The sequence below is a fragment of the Pithys albifrons genome, chromosome 3 (assembly GCF_047495875.1).
Source record: "Pithys albifrons albifrons isolate INPA30051 chromosome 3, PitAlb_v1, whole genome shotgun sequence".
Taxonomy (NCBI): domain Eukaryota; kingdom Metazoa; phylum Chordata; class Aves; order Passeriformes; family Thamnophilidae; genus Pithys; species Pithys albifrons.
Genome location: NC_092460.1, coordinates 25,971,800 through 25,984,708, shown reverse-complemented (window position 1 = coordinate 25,984,708; position 12,909 = coordinate 25,971,800). Strand labels below are relative to the sequence as shown.

Genomic DNA, 12,909 nt, shown 5'->3' with positions numbered 1-12,909 from the left:
CTCATACCCCAGAGTGGCTCAGGGGGATCAGGAATAAGGTCAGTTCACCACACATTCTCTGCTGCTCCTTCCTCTGTAGGGATAGGACTCCTCAGACTCTTTCCCTGTTCCGCCATGTCCCTCCCATGGGAGACAGTTCTCTGCAAACCTCCTTCCTATGGGCTACAGGTCTTTGCAAACTGCTTCAGCATGGGTCCATTCCACAGAGTGCACTCCTTCAGGAGTAGACTGCTCCAGCCTGGGACCCCTGCAGAATCACAAGTCGTGTTAGCAAACCTGCTCTACCATGGGCTTCTCTCTCTAGGGATCCACTGATCTTGCCAGTGAACCTTCTCCAGCACTGGCTTCCAAGAGGGATCACAGCCTCCTTCAGGCATCCACCTACTCCAGTGTGGGCCCCTCCACAATTTTGACGTGGAGATCTGCTTCCCCTGTGGATCTGCATGTGCTGCAGGGGCACAACTGCCTCACTGTGGTCTTCACCATGGGCTGGAGGGGAATCTCTGCTCTATGGAGCACCTTCTCCCTCTCCTTCACTGACCTTGGTGACTTCAGAGCTGTTTCTCTCACATATCCTGACTCCTCTCTGCTGCTGTTGTGCAAGTTTGGTTTGACTGGGTTTTTCCCTTCTTAAGTATGTTATCCCAGGAACTGTGGCACTGCTGTTGATGGGCTCAGCCTTGGCCAGCCCTGGATCTGTCTTGGAACTGGCTGGCGTTGTCTCTATCAGACATAGAGAAAGCTTCTAGCAGCTTCTCACATCAGCCACCCCTGTACCCTGCTGTCTGCCAAAACCTAGCAATGAGATTGAGTTAATTAAATATCACAATGCAATATTAACAGTAACACACCCAAGCCCTTAATGATTCCTTACAATGTGTTTAAGTTTTAAAGTGCTGTAGGTATCTTGGTTAAATAAGACAGGATTTTTACATGTGTTTGTCAAAGTTTAGACATCTGAAACCTAAAGTATTTCTGTATAGAGATTTCTTAGACCAAGCTGGTGACAAAACCCTGCCTTTGAAATGTGGACTAGAACAGAGGCCGAAATTTGTAAGGGTAGTATTGCATTCTTTTCAGATTTGACTCAGAATTTGGGGAGGGTAATGCTTTCTAGTCACCAGTGGCTTGATCAGTTGATATGGAGCATTCCTGCTCATTTTACTCTCAAAGGCAGAGAACTAGGAAAAAAGCTCCATACAGTGGCATAGTCTTTCTCAATGCCCTTGTATAGGAATGAGAGAAGTTACAGCATCAACATGCTGTGCTCCCAGAGACTTGTTGCTAAAGAATCTAGTTTGGTTTGTGAGGTGCGTAGTTATAGTGAGCACAGAGCAATCTCAAAAGTGGTTGAAATAGGGTAACTAAGAATTTTTTCCTCCAAAGAACCACTGAAGTCTTTTATACTCAAAATAATCACTGAATTTTGCAAGCAGAGAAGCCCTAGTGCAGACAACAGCAGTCCAAGTGAAAAACAGTGTGGGTATGTAGCAGGCACTGAAGCAGCTGCATTCTGAATTTTTAAGGTTTGATAAGTATGGAAAATCTGGGAAATTTCAGTTCCAGTATTAATTATTTTAGCTCTGTTAACATTGTATAAAACCCCATGTGTTTGGACAGGATTTACTATCTTTTCTTCACAATTGCCAGAGGGGAAACTTCTCTACCATGTAAAAAAGTCTTCTGGCATCTGTGTCTTGTAGAAATCTTGCAAGCCTAGAATATCTTCCATTGGGAAGGCAAGGTGCTATGAACTGTGTACTTGATCCACAGGAAATCTTCATCTCAAAGGCAGGAGTACTGGCAGGTTTACTTTCTTTGCTGGAGTAATTCCAGTTTTGCTCTTTCCAGTCCTAAGATCTTTATGGTTTAGCTCTGCTGTCTAAAATTAAAATTTGTATGAAGAATTAATATTACTGCACCTGTGTCAAGTGTATTGTAACACTATCTTTAGTTTTACCCTTCTGGACAACTGCTAGATTATTTGTTCTGACTGTTGCTTTAAAATTTCAGGGGTTGTACTTGGTGTACTGGTTTAGACACATCTTGTTTTCAATGTCTTATAGCATATAAAAATATATGGAAACTTCCAGAATGGTAGAAGTTTTACTTTTCATCAGTTTTCATAAGACTTGAGTATACATTATTTGCATCTCTGAAAATAGGTATAATACTGAAGTCAACTTGTACATGCTTATGTTAAAATTGTTCTTGGGTCATAGACAGCCCTCTGAATATAAGAGTAGTTTTTGTGAGGCCAGCATGAGTGTTTAAACAGCAGCAACAGCAAGAGTACTATACCCTGTTTTAGTAAGGTTTTTTCTAAACTTTCAAAAGACTGATATAAATATCAAATTAGCTGAGTCATTTTCACTTTGGCTTATGTTTTTTAATACTACTGTCCTATGTAAGTATTGATCTTGCAAATATTTATGGTGAGATGTACAAGGCTTGCCATTGAGGCATTCTGTTGATTTCAGGTAAGTTATTTTGGCTATCAACCTGCTGTTACTGTTTGCAAAGCTGTAGGAGAGGATCACTTCAACACATGTACAGTTCATGTATGTCTACAGTTTCATAATTCTGAATATTTCCCCTAATAGATGGCAACATCTTTCATCCGAACCATAGAACTTGGAGGAAGAGACTGTGCATCTGCTTTGTATGATCCTTTAAGAGCCCATGTAAAGGGGCTGTCCAATTTTATCAATTTTATTGATAAGCTTCAAGAAATTGTTGGTGAAATCTTAAATCCCAGGTAATAGATTCTATGTTTTTGTCTTGTTGAGCACCTCTTTTTCTTGTGCATGTGTCCCAATGAGGAGGAACCAAAGAAAATCAAATAATGTACTTGCTAAATAATTCAGAGTAAATTTTTGAAAATTAAGCTTTATTTTAAAATATAACTAATTAGAAAACAGTTGGGGTAAAATTATGGTCTTTTGAAGGGTTTTTTCATGTTAAACTTCTGTCAACTCTGTATATGTATGGTGATTTGGTTCGTTCCCTCCTTGTAAACAAACTTACAAAGATTTCCATCTTGTGAGTCTGATAAGTACATGAACTGATATGTGCTTTACTTCTTGCCAGTTAATTGCTTTCTTTTTGTCATTTCATTCTGTTTATTCTTACATAAAGGAGTCTTTATTGCTGCTAAAATATGAAAATGTTGGTTATTTAGCCTTTCTTTTTTTTCATTTTAGCTACATAAGTGAAGCATATGAATTATTTCTTAGGGAGGCTCTGGTGGAGTAGCTGATTTTGAATGTTTTTTGAAGAACTGAAGTTAGTCTTTTGGGCAGGCTTACAAATGTGTGAATAATTAAAGAAGTGTAAATGTTACACAGTAATTTGAATTGGTAAGTGCTGATATTGCTATAGACAGAAGAGCTATTTTTTAAGCTTCATAGAAATTAGTAATTGATTTATAATAAGTAATTTTTCGATACAAAACTTTAGCAAATGAGCTATAGTAGTTCTGCTCTTGATACTGGAGAATCTTTTTTTTAGTTTGAATTGAATCTAATCCTCACAGCAGAAAACAAAATGCTGTAAGCAAACCCATAGACATTATTTAAGTTTCTGTTCAGTTTGCATTGAAGCTGGAAGTGAGAATTATTTCTGAAGCTGTTTCACAGTTTTTGTCTTACTGTTTTGTTCTGCTTCTTTATTCTTTCATTTCAACATCCTGGATGCCAGGGACATGTCTGTGCTGGTGATTAAATAAACCTCTTAGCTCAACATATACTATATGTTTTTTTCTTTATTTAAATTATATCTGGCACTGTACATTGTTTTAAAAATGAGAAATGAAAACACATTTATCTGCATGAATTTTTAGTATGGAAAGACCACATTTTCAGGTATACACAGTTCAGAAAAGTATAACATAAAATGCTACATCTTGTTAATTATCTGTCTCTTTAAAAGATAGAATGTTGAAATGTAAGAGAAATGGTTGCTGGGAATTAGCAGTTTCTAATTACATAAATGCTCTCTAGAGTTGGAAATTATTCTCGGCGGTGAGATATTTTTTCAGTAGCTGTACCTGCTACCCCATTTATTCTGGGATATAAAACTTGTTAATGTCAGATGCTGGTGTTTTCATTAAGTTAAGAATGATTACATACAGGTATCACTGGTAATCTCACTGACCAAGAGTGGAAGCTGGTGGTACTGTGATGTTTCTCATATCTCTTGTGTATCTCTCATACTCTATATGGGGTTTATAATCTCACAATATAAAGTACTTATATTGCCTTTATATATGTGTCTATTTAGTAGCTCAGTGCTTAGAGAAATACACCTATTAGTTGGCTGTCTTTGAAAGAATCTTTGCTACTATGCCAATGTTCTCAAGATTATAGGTCTGGGGTATACAGCTTAGAAACTGTGAGAGTCACAAAATTGGTAACAAAAAGATGTTTTTATATGGATGAGGTTTGTGTGTTTGTCCTGCCTGTGATGTGACAGTTGTAATTCCAGAGGATGCAGTTTTACACATGAAATTTCTCCAGTTCTGTTACTGCTGCAAACAAAAGAGCAGAGTCAAAAAAGCAATAGTGAAGCAGAAGTTTCTGTTGCTTTGTCTTTAGAAGCCTGCTGAGAAATCCAAGAGCAAACTGGACAATCTGTCTGCAGTGCTGCTGTTTTGCTGATACAGAGATAGCAAACCTACAATAACCTGTATTTGTTATGCCACAAGAAAAATGCCGTATTTTTGGTCGTTTACTTAATGATTAGAAGTCTGGTTTTCAGTTTCATCTTGTTACAGTGGAGATCTTAGGAAACAAAATACAAAGTAGCCAAATAAATGCTGGGTCATTGTGAGACATGTTGAACAGATGCTTTCTTCATCTGATTCTATCAAGTCCTTCAGAAATCTAGAAAACAAATTGAAGACATTGGACAGTGGTGGGATGTGCTTAAGAATATTTTGAACTAGTAGGAGGTATTGTGCAACCAAGTATCTGCTAACCTATGGAGAATAACAAAAATGTGTTTCTCATTTCCCCATCACTCACCAAAGAAAGTGAATAGTAGATGAGATGAGGGAAGGAAAATCTGTCAAGCTGAGTGGAAATTTAATGAAACTATGATGACTTTGTTCAAATATGGCACTCCTGATAGCAGGAGAAATTGAAAGACAAAATGAACTTTGGCAGTTACAAGGTGTATTCACTGAGCAGAATGAACATTCTTATGAATCACTGCTATATTGAAATTGTTTGTTTGTCTCTCCACATTCTCCAGATATCTAAGATTACAAGAAACCACAAATCATTCAAGAATCACTCGAGGATGCTGTAAAACTTGTAATGCTAAATATATTTATAGGTACTGTACATGTAAGACTTGAACAGTGTTTATATAATAAATGGAGAGCTTGGATGTTCTTTCTTTCTGTGCCTGCATCTTGTCAAGGAACATAAACATGTTGTATTTGTCAGTGAACTGAAGGACTTATTATACACCTTAGTATCTGAAAACTCCTATTGGTATTAATGAAAAAATACAGTACTAATTAATCATTCTGGAAATTCTTTTCTTTAAAGCCCAAAGATCTTAATGTATTTCTGGAATGACTTTTTTCATGCTCATTAAAAATGTCTGTGACTTGAAACCAAATGAAGGCAAGTCATTTGTCATATTGGTTACTGCACTTGATGGTTCCTATGGGGAAGTGTGTATATACACACATATATACTTTAAAAGTCCCCACTTTGTAGAGTAGGAAAGTTGGGAGATTGGCAGCATATTTTCTCCTGGAGCTGGGCCCTGCCCTCAGTGCAGGCAGTGGCCACTGGGTGTCACCATCGCCCAGCTCACATCGGAGTTTGTTGGAGCGCCGCGCATTGTTTCAGTCAACCCATTGGAGCGACAGCGGCGCTGCGGAGAGGGTTTGCTTTTCGGGTCCCTGGGCAGCTCCCTGCAGCCGGTTGTAGCTGTTATACAGCTCGCCTTGATCATGTGGATTCGTGCATTCAGCTTTCCCTTGACAGGGAAAATGCTGCCTCTTATGTGTTGTCTTTGTGAAGCTGTGATTGCATCTGAAGATGCAATATTTTGGGAGAGAAAGCATATTGGACTTTATTTAGGCTTGTGCTGAATGTTTCAGTTAATTGGCTAGTGTTAACGCAGCACTGGAGTTTTGTGGTCTAAACTTGCTAAAAAGTTATGCATGTGTATGCAAAGCATTGTATATAGGGTTCCTTAAACTTAGGATCATAGAATAATTTGGGTTGGAAGGATCATGAGGAAGTTTTTGGTCCAACGTCCCACTCAAACCAGGGTCAATGATGGGGTCAGCTCAGGTTATTCAGGGCTTTATCCAGTCAAGCTTTGTGCAGTCTCTATCCTTGAAGGTTTTCAATCTCTTTTTACTGCTCGTGTCCTCATATGATAAAAGTTGTGGGTTTTCTTTCTTATATGGAGTTGGCACCTCTCTTGTTTCAATTTATGTCTATTGTCTCTTTTCTTTTTACTAACTGTCAGCATGAAGTGGCTGGCTCTGTCTTCTTGGTTGCCACCTTGTAGTTATTGGAAAGCTGTCAGTAAATCCCCCTGAAGCCTTCACTGAACAAGCTGTTCCCTTAGCTGCTTCTCACAGGGCATGTCTCCCTGACCATCTTGGCAGCCCTTTGCTGAACTCACTCCAGTTTATCAGTGTCTTTCCTGGACTGGGGGCCCAGAACTGGATGCAGTATTCTAAATTTGGTCCAATGAGTGCTGATTAGAGAGGGATAATCACATTCCTCAGACTACTGGCTACGCTACTGTTAATGCAGCCAAGGATACTGTAGGCCTTCTTTACTGCCAAGGCATGCTCCTGGCTTAGGGCTAGCTTGCTGAACATGCACCAAGACTCCCAGGTTTTTTTTACACAGAACTGCTCCCCAGCCAGTATCATTGCAAGGGGTTATTCCTTTCCAAGACTTTGGATGTATTGTTAAATTTCATATGGTTCTTGTCAGCCATTCCCCTTGTCTGTTTGGGTATCTGCGTGTGGCAGCTCTCCTCTCAAGTATATTGACCATTCCATTCAATTTGGTATCATCCGCAAACTTGATAAGCATGTATTTTTATCACCAAGTCACTGCCAAAGACAAGAGAAAAAAGCAGGTTTCAGGATAGGCCCCTTGTGTTACTCCATTTTTACTGGCCCTCCAGATAAAGTACAAGATGTTTACTACCTTCTGAGCTTGATCATCCAACCAGTTTTTAACTCATCGTCCATCCATCCGGACCGTAACATCCATACTCATTGCTGAGAGTATTCTCTGACAGTGTTGAAAGCCTGGCTACAGTCAAGGTAAAATGGCACTCACCCTTTTCCTCTGGTCTTCAAAAAAAGTAATTTTATTATAGGAGACAAACAGATTGGTAAGGCATAATTTACACTTGATAAATACATGCTTACAGTTACCAGCCACCACATAAACCTTCACATGCCCAGAAATACTTTCTCAGAAGACTTTTTACATTATTTTCTTAGAGAACTAAGTGAGGCTGAAGAACTTGTAGTTCCTCAAACTTTTTAGTCTCTTTTTTTGCAATAGTTTGCTTTTCTCCGTTTGTCAGGGACCTCCCCTGGGCACCATGACTTTTCAAAGATGGTATAGAGTGGTCCTAAGAGGGCATTTGCCAGTTATATTAATGCTCTTGGTTGCAGTCCATTTGGTTCTATGTACTTGTATGTACTCAGTATTGCCAAGTAAAGCCTGATTTGATCTTTATTTGCTGATGACAGTTCTTTTCTGGAAACGTTCTCTAATGAGGGGCCTGGGAGACCATGTTGGTGAAGATGAGGCAAAGAAAGCAGAGAGTACCTCAGTTTCCTCTTTGTCCACACTGTTGGACTGTGCCTTTCAGCAAAGGTTCCACACTTTCTTTGTTCAGCAGGTGAAGCTGCTTTAACAGTCCTTGTAATTCTCAACTCCAGCTAAGCTTTGGCTTTCGTGGTAACACCCCTAATTGTCCAGGCAATGTTTCCTCATTTGTAACAATCACTTCTTCACCATCCTGTGGGATGCCCTTTTGAATTCAAACTGTCTGAAGCCAAGGTGATCTACCAATATTTCTACATATTTTCCTAAGCATTATGATGGACTGTTCTCATGCTTGTGATATTATTGTTTTATCATATAATTAATGTTATTTTAACTAGCATTAGCTTTTCTGAGGTCCTTTGCCTTTTAGAACTATCTCACATGGAATTTCATGGCTGCTTATCAAGAATCTTATTCTGGAAAGAATACTTGTTTAGTTTTACAGTAACTTTGTCACCAGACTTTGGTAGCATAGCTTGGTACAGAGAATAAGAATCTCTCCAGTTTCTTCCACCAAGCTGAAAGAAAGTTTAGCCAATACAGCAATAGCAGCAGCAAGCAATGTGGAAAAACACTCAGCAACAGAATTCTTTCTTTACTGTGCCTTTATTCTGCAAAATTCCAAAGGGTCTAAGGTAGTCTCCACCTAGTATAAACTTCTGTAGTATTTAGGAAATTAGAGTACTAATGTACGCATCCATTGTTTGAGGTGAAATTTTTGAGTACAGTGAGTGCTTTGATATAGTTATTTTTTATTTTACAGATATATTTAAAATCTAGAGAAGTTCACTGATATGATTTTATTGTTGAAATTTTGAAATCTAAATTAACATGGACTACTTTTTAAATTTATTCATATAACATAATTAGAAAAAAGCTGTTAGATTTGCTTTAAAGGCACAGTTACTGCTCTGTTAGTAGCATTTGTAATTTATGTTGTTTCCTTGATAAATTTTGTTCCACTCTTCCACCCAGGTAGATCAAGCTCAAGCTGACATCTGCTGCTTCGTGTTTGAGAATGGAATTGCTGCTGCTCTCTTTCTGTAGTTCTAAATTAAAAAGATTGGATAACTGTTCAGTTCTTATCGAGTTCTTTCTTTGTTACGGATTTATAAGATCTTTTAGAAGGCTGTGATCTTCACCCACTCCGTGGTCACTGGGTGTTAGTGATCTGACATTTGTTCCTGCTACCTAGGTCAGACAGCTATATATTCGTCATCTGTTTTTTTACCTCTGCTGTAGTTGAAGTGAATGAAGAAAAATGTTGACTGTATTATAATAGAATCTTTGTATATTCTTTTGTGTTCTTGGAATAGGCTTCAGGAGTCTGTTCTGCTTTTTTGTCGGGTTTTTTTGTCCATATCCTCAACTCGTTTTTCTTTTTTATGCTACTTTAGTCTTTTCCACAAAAGATGTTTTTCTAGAAAATAAATAAACGTGCTCTTCATCATGTTAAGTTTTCATACTGAGGCCTCAGTTTTGTAAGAAGAGCTCTCACCGATGTCATTTAGATTTTTGGTAAGCAGAGGAGCTTGTTTAAGTGATAATCTCAGCAGGAACCAAATATACAAAGCATGCTATTAGTTTCTTATAAATTAGTTACCTCTACATCAGATAAGATGGTGTGCTAAGGAAAAGGAGGTAGAAATAGACAGGGCTGGATGTAGATGATGTAAGGCAAAAAAGGTTTAAATGAGCACAAGGTCTGAGAATAGTTTTAGAGGAAGGAATCAGTGACAGAAGATATGATTTGTCCGATGCCCAGTTAACAGGTAGCATTTTACATTGTACTGTTTTTTTCAAACTCTCTTTAGAAACACTGGTGAAAATAAGGAATTTTTAGCGTATGGTTCATTTTATCTACATGCAGGCATCTGTTTTTTCTCCAGATATAAGACAGGTAAGCTGAATCCCACCTGGACTCTCTGCTCTTTCAGTGCTGGTTAAAGCTGAAGAAGTTACACTTTTCTTTCTGTTCGTTGATCTAAAATGTTCATAATTGTGTTAATTAAAAAAAAAACCAAACAAATTTAAGTGAACATTGTAGAACTAAACACATAGCGGCTGCTAGTGAAGTCTTAGTTCAGTGTCCTGGGATATATGCATTAACATAGTCTTTAATTGTGCAATTCCATGGTTTCCCCTCATCCACCCACCCGGCAGTCGTGGCTGTTGTGGATAGTAAGAGTGTAAATTTAGAGTGTGTAATGGAAGGTGGTAGTTTTGGGCCCCTTTCAGCTGATGAGACAAATGAGGAATAGTGATTATCTTAATTATCTGTGCTAGTGCCCAGTGCTAGTTGTATAATAATACTTTTTCTTTCAACATAAATATGTGTATATATATATATATATATATATATATGTTGAATATGTGGAAATGATAAAGATGTAGATAAGTTCAAAGTATCTGTAGACAGAAAGAATTGCACCTGGCTTTCACAGGGATTTTCAGTCAATCCCTTCACCTGCATGTTTGTCTTGGGTTCAGTGCAGTATTTATGGAACAGATACTCCTCATTTAATACAATACTTGTCTCAGTTGAGGATCTTATTTTGGAAAGTGTAAGTTTAGGACTGAGTTTGGCAAGAAGCATCCAGAGACTTGGCCATAATTCCTATGTGCATCTCTGAAACAGAACTCTTCTTCAGCAGTGCTCTCTTCTTACCTCTTGACATCTTGAAGTGAATTTTTCTTCCTCCCTTTGCACTTTTAATTCTTTTATGGTTAGATTAAATCTTGGATTTTAGAGCAGTGGCACGATAGCAATTTTTTTTTAACTATCCTTTCTAAGATCTGGATGGGTCTTGATCAGTGTACAGAGAGACTTGACATAGTGACTTTTCTTTTGGCCAAGTGCATAGGTTGTGCTTAAGGCTCTGCAAAGCATAAGTTTTTCTGTTTAATGAAGCCTGCAAATATGATATGAATTGAATAGTCTTTAACCTGTAAAAGTTAAAGTTGGGAATTGTGTGAAAATCCTTGGGTTTTACCCAGAAAAAAGCAAAAAAAAAAGAGAGAAAAATTGCATGTTAGCTTCAGGTTTTCTAAGTTGTTTACAGGAGTCTGGTTTAGCCAGAATAAGCCAAAACGTAAAGTCCCAAGCCCAGTTCCCTGCATGTATTTTAACCGGAAACAATATAAACAAATCATTTTTCCTCTGACTCAGTTCTGATTCTTACCTAGTTCTGCCCAATTATTTTATGTTTTAGATGAATGTAGTCGTGCAGAGTTTCATTGGATGCAGGTTTTCCCAACTAGAATGCTAAAATTCATCTTCAGAATTTAATGTGTAAAAAATATACCTTTCTTTCAATTTACAAGTTAATTTCTAGGGTAAGTCAGAAGGAGCGTGAAGGAAACAAGTAAGCTGAAAAATGAGTCACTGTGACACCCTTGGCTGTGTGACCTGGAGCAATAAAGCCATTGCTTTGACAGAACTGTGGTTTTCAGCATTATAAATGTATCTAAAAATTCTATTGTAGGTGCCAATAGCAGCTCAAGTGTTCAAGGTCTGTGAATAAATATGGAGTTGTTTTGTATGGTCCATAATATGGTTAAATTTATGGCGTCTGAGCTAGATAGACTGATGTTAGGTTGCACTCAACATGCTGCATTTCTGCTTTGATCTGGATTATAAACCTAACTAAGAAAAGAAAAAAAAGCTTTTTGGAAGAGATATATTATGATGTAGGAGACCTGAGTGGTTCTTGTAATGCTTTCTTTGCCCAAGCTCAAGCAATGGTAAAATAAACTTGATGTTTTCTGTAGGTAATGGACAAAATTGTTAAGATTTAACTCAAGGAGTTTATTCTGTCTTTCACAAAGTCTTAACTAATCAAGACAGGTTTGCTGAAGAAAGAGGTTAATAGAGTGTGCCTTTATAGCAAACAGTGATGTTCATGTGGTCTAATTACTATCTGTTTAAATAAAATCGAAAGCAGATTGGAATTTTGAAGCACCTTGACGGAGCACTATAGACTCAAAAATCCAATAGGGTGTTAAACAGGAATGCATGTTCAAGTGAAAAAATCTGTGTATGCTGAACAGTTCATGGGCAAAACAGTAACTGTTGGTTTGAAGGAAGTACTTTTCTTTGAACTTTTAAGGGGAAGTTAGTTTTGTGTTGCAGCTCAGAGTATTACTAAATGATTAATTTTTTACCTTTCCTTATAATCTTCTTTTTTTTGAGCAAACTATTATGTTGGACAATACTTCTACACTGCTGTTTGATTTAAAAGATCAAAGCTGTTCTCTTTGATTAAATGTGAAGACTGGCTATGTCCAACATTAATAGGTATACTAAAGTGTTGCCAAGATTAATGTGGAGATGACCCTGTGCCTATTTTCAGAATCGCAGGGGGGCGAATTCTGTCAACAGTGAAGATGCATTTGATAAAAGGCCGAAGCAACGGGGATCCTTTCTGTCAGGCAGTAGAGGAAGTTGTACAAGATTTGGATTTGAAGATTAAAAATATTATCAATTCACAACAGGAAATCTTGACTGCTGGCACTACTGGAGTCAGTCCAACACGGGTAATGGAACTTCTTTTGTTCTTTATACTATTTAGCTTTATAAGAAAGCAAATGTATTTTGATTGTTTTGTTTCTTTTTCATTTTTAAAGGACTATCTATAGAGTATAATCTTTTTCTAAGACTACAAAGTAGTGTAATTTCCTCTACACTATGGTTTTAAACTTGTTGAAAGACTTATACTAGAGGATTGCACTGTGGATTTCAAATAGCTGATTTGCTTAAAGTAAATTTCTTACCTCGAAATTGTAAATAAAGTACTCTCCAAAACTTAATTTGTTTGTACAGTTAATTATACATGTAGATACTTAGGAGTGCTGGGTTTGCCACTAGTTTAAAAGCAGTAAATCTCTAACAAATTTCCAAACAAAAGAATCTTACGAAAGTAGAATTAAGATTTGAAAACATATATCAGTAATTTTTGATTAAAATACACAGATTTTAATTAGTTCAGCGTGACATATTTCTAAGGGTAAGGCATTCAAAAGAAGATTAAACATGAAAAAAATTTAAAACATGGTGAAACATGGAGTGGGAGTGGAATAA

General features: G+C 37.4%; 1 protein-coding gene across 2 annotated transcripts in view; it reads left to right on the top strand.

Annotated features, from left to right (window-relative positions):
- Window positions 1–12,909, top strand: part of PARPBP (PARP1 binding protein) — a 47,094-nt gene that overhangs the window by 11,706 nt on the left and 22,479 nt on the right. Inside the window, exons 6-7 of one of the 2 annotated variants that reach the window (XM_071551073.1) lie at window positions 2,604–2,758; window positions 12,182–12,365. In XM_071551073.1, coding sequence (XP_071407174.1) covers window positions 2,604–2,758; window positions 12,182–12,365 — 339 coding nt within the window. Of the gene's footprint in view, window positions 1–2,603; window positions 2,759–3,203; window positions 3,448–12,181; window positions 12,366–12,909 lie in introns of those variants that run through there. The other variant, XM_071551074.1, reaches the window with a different exon arrangement.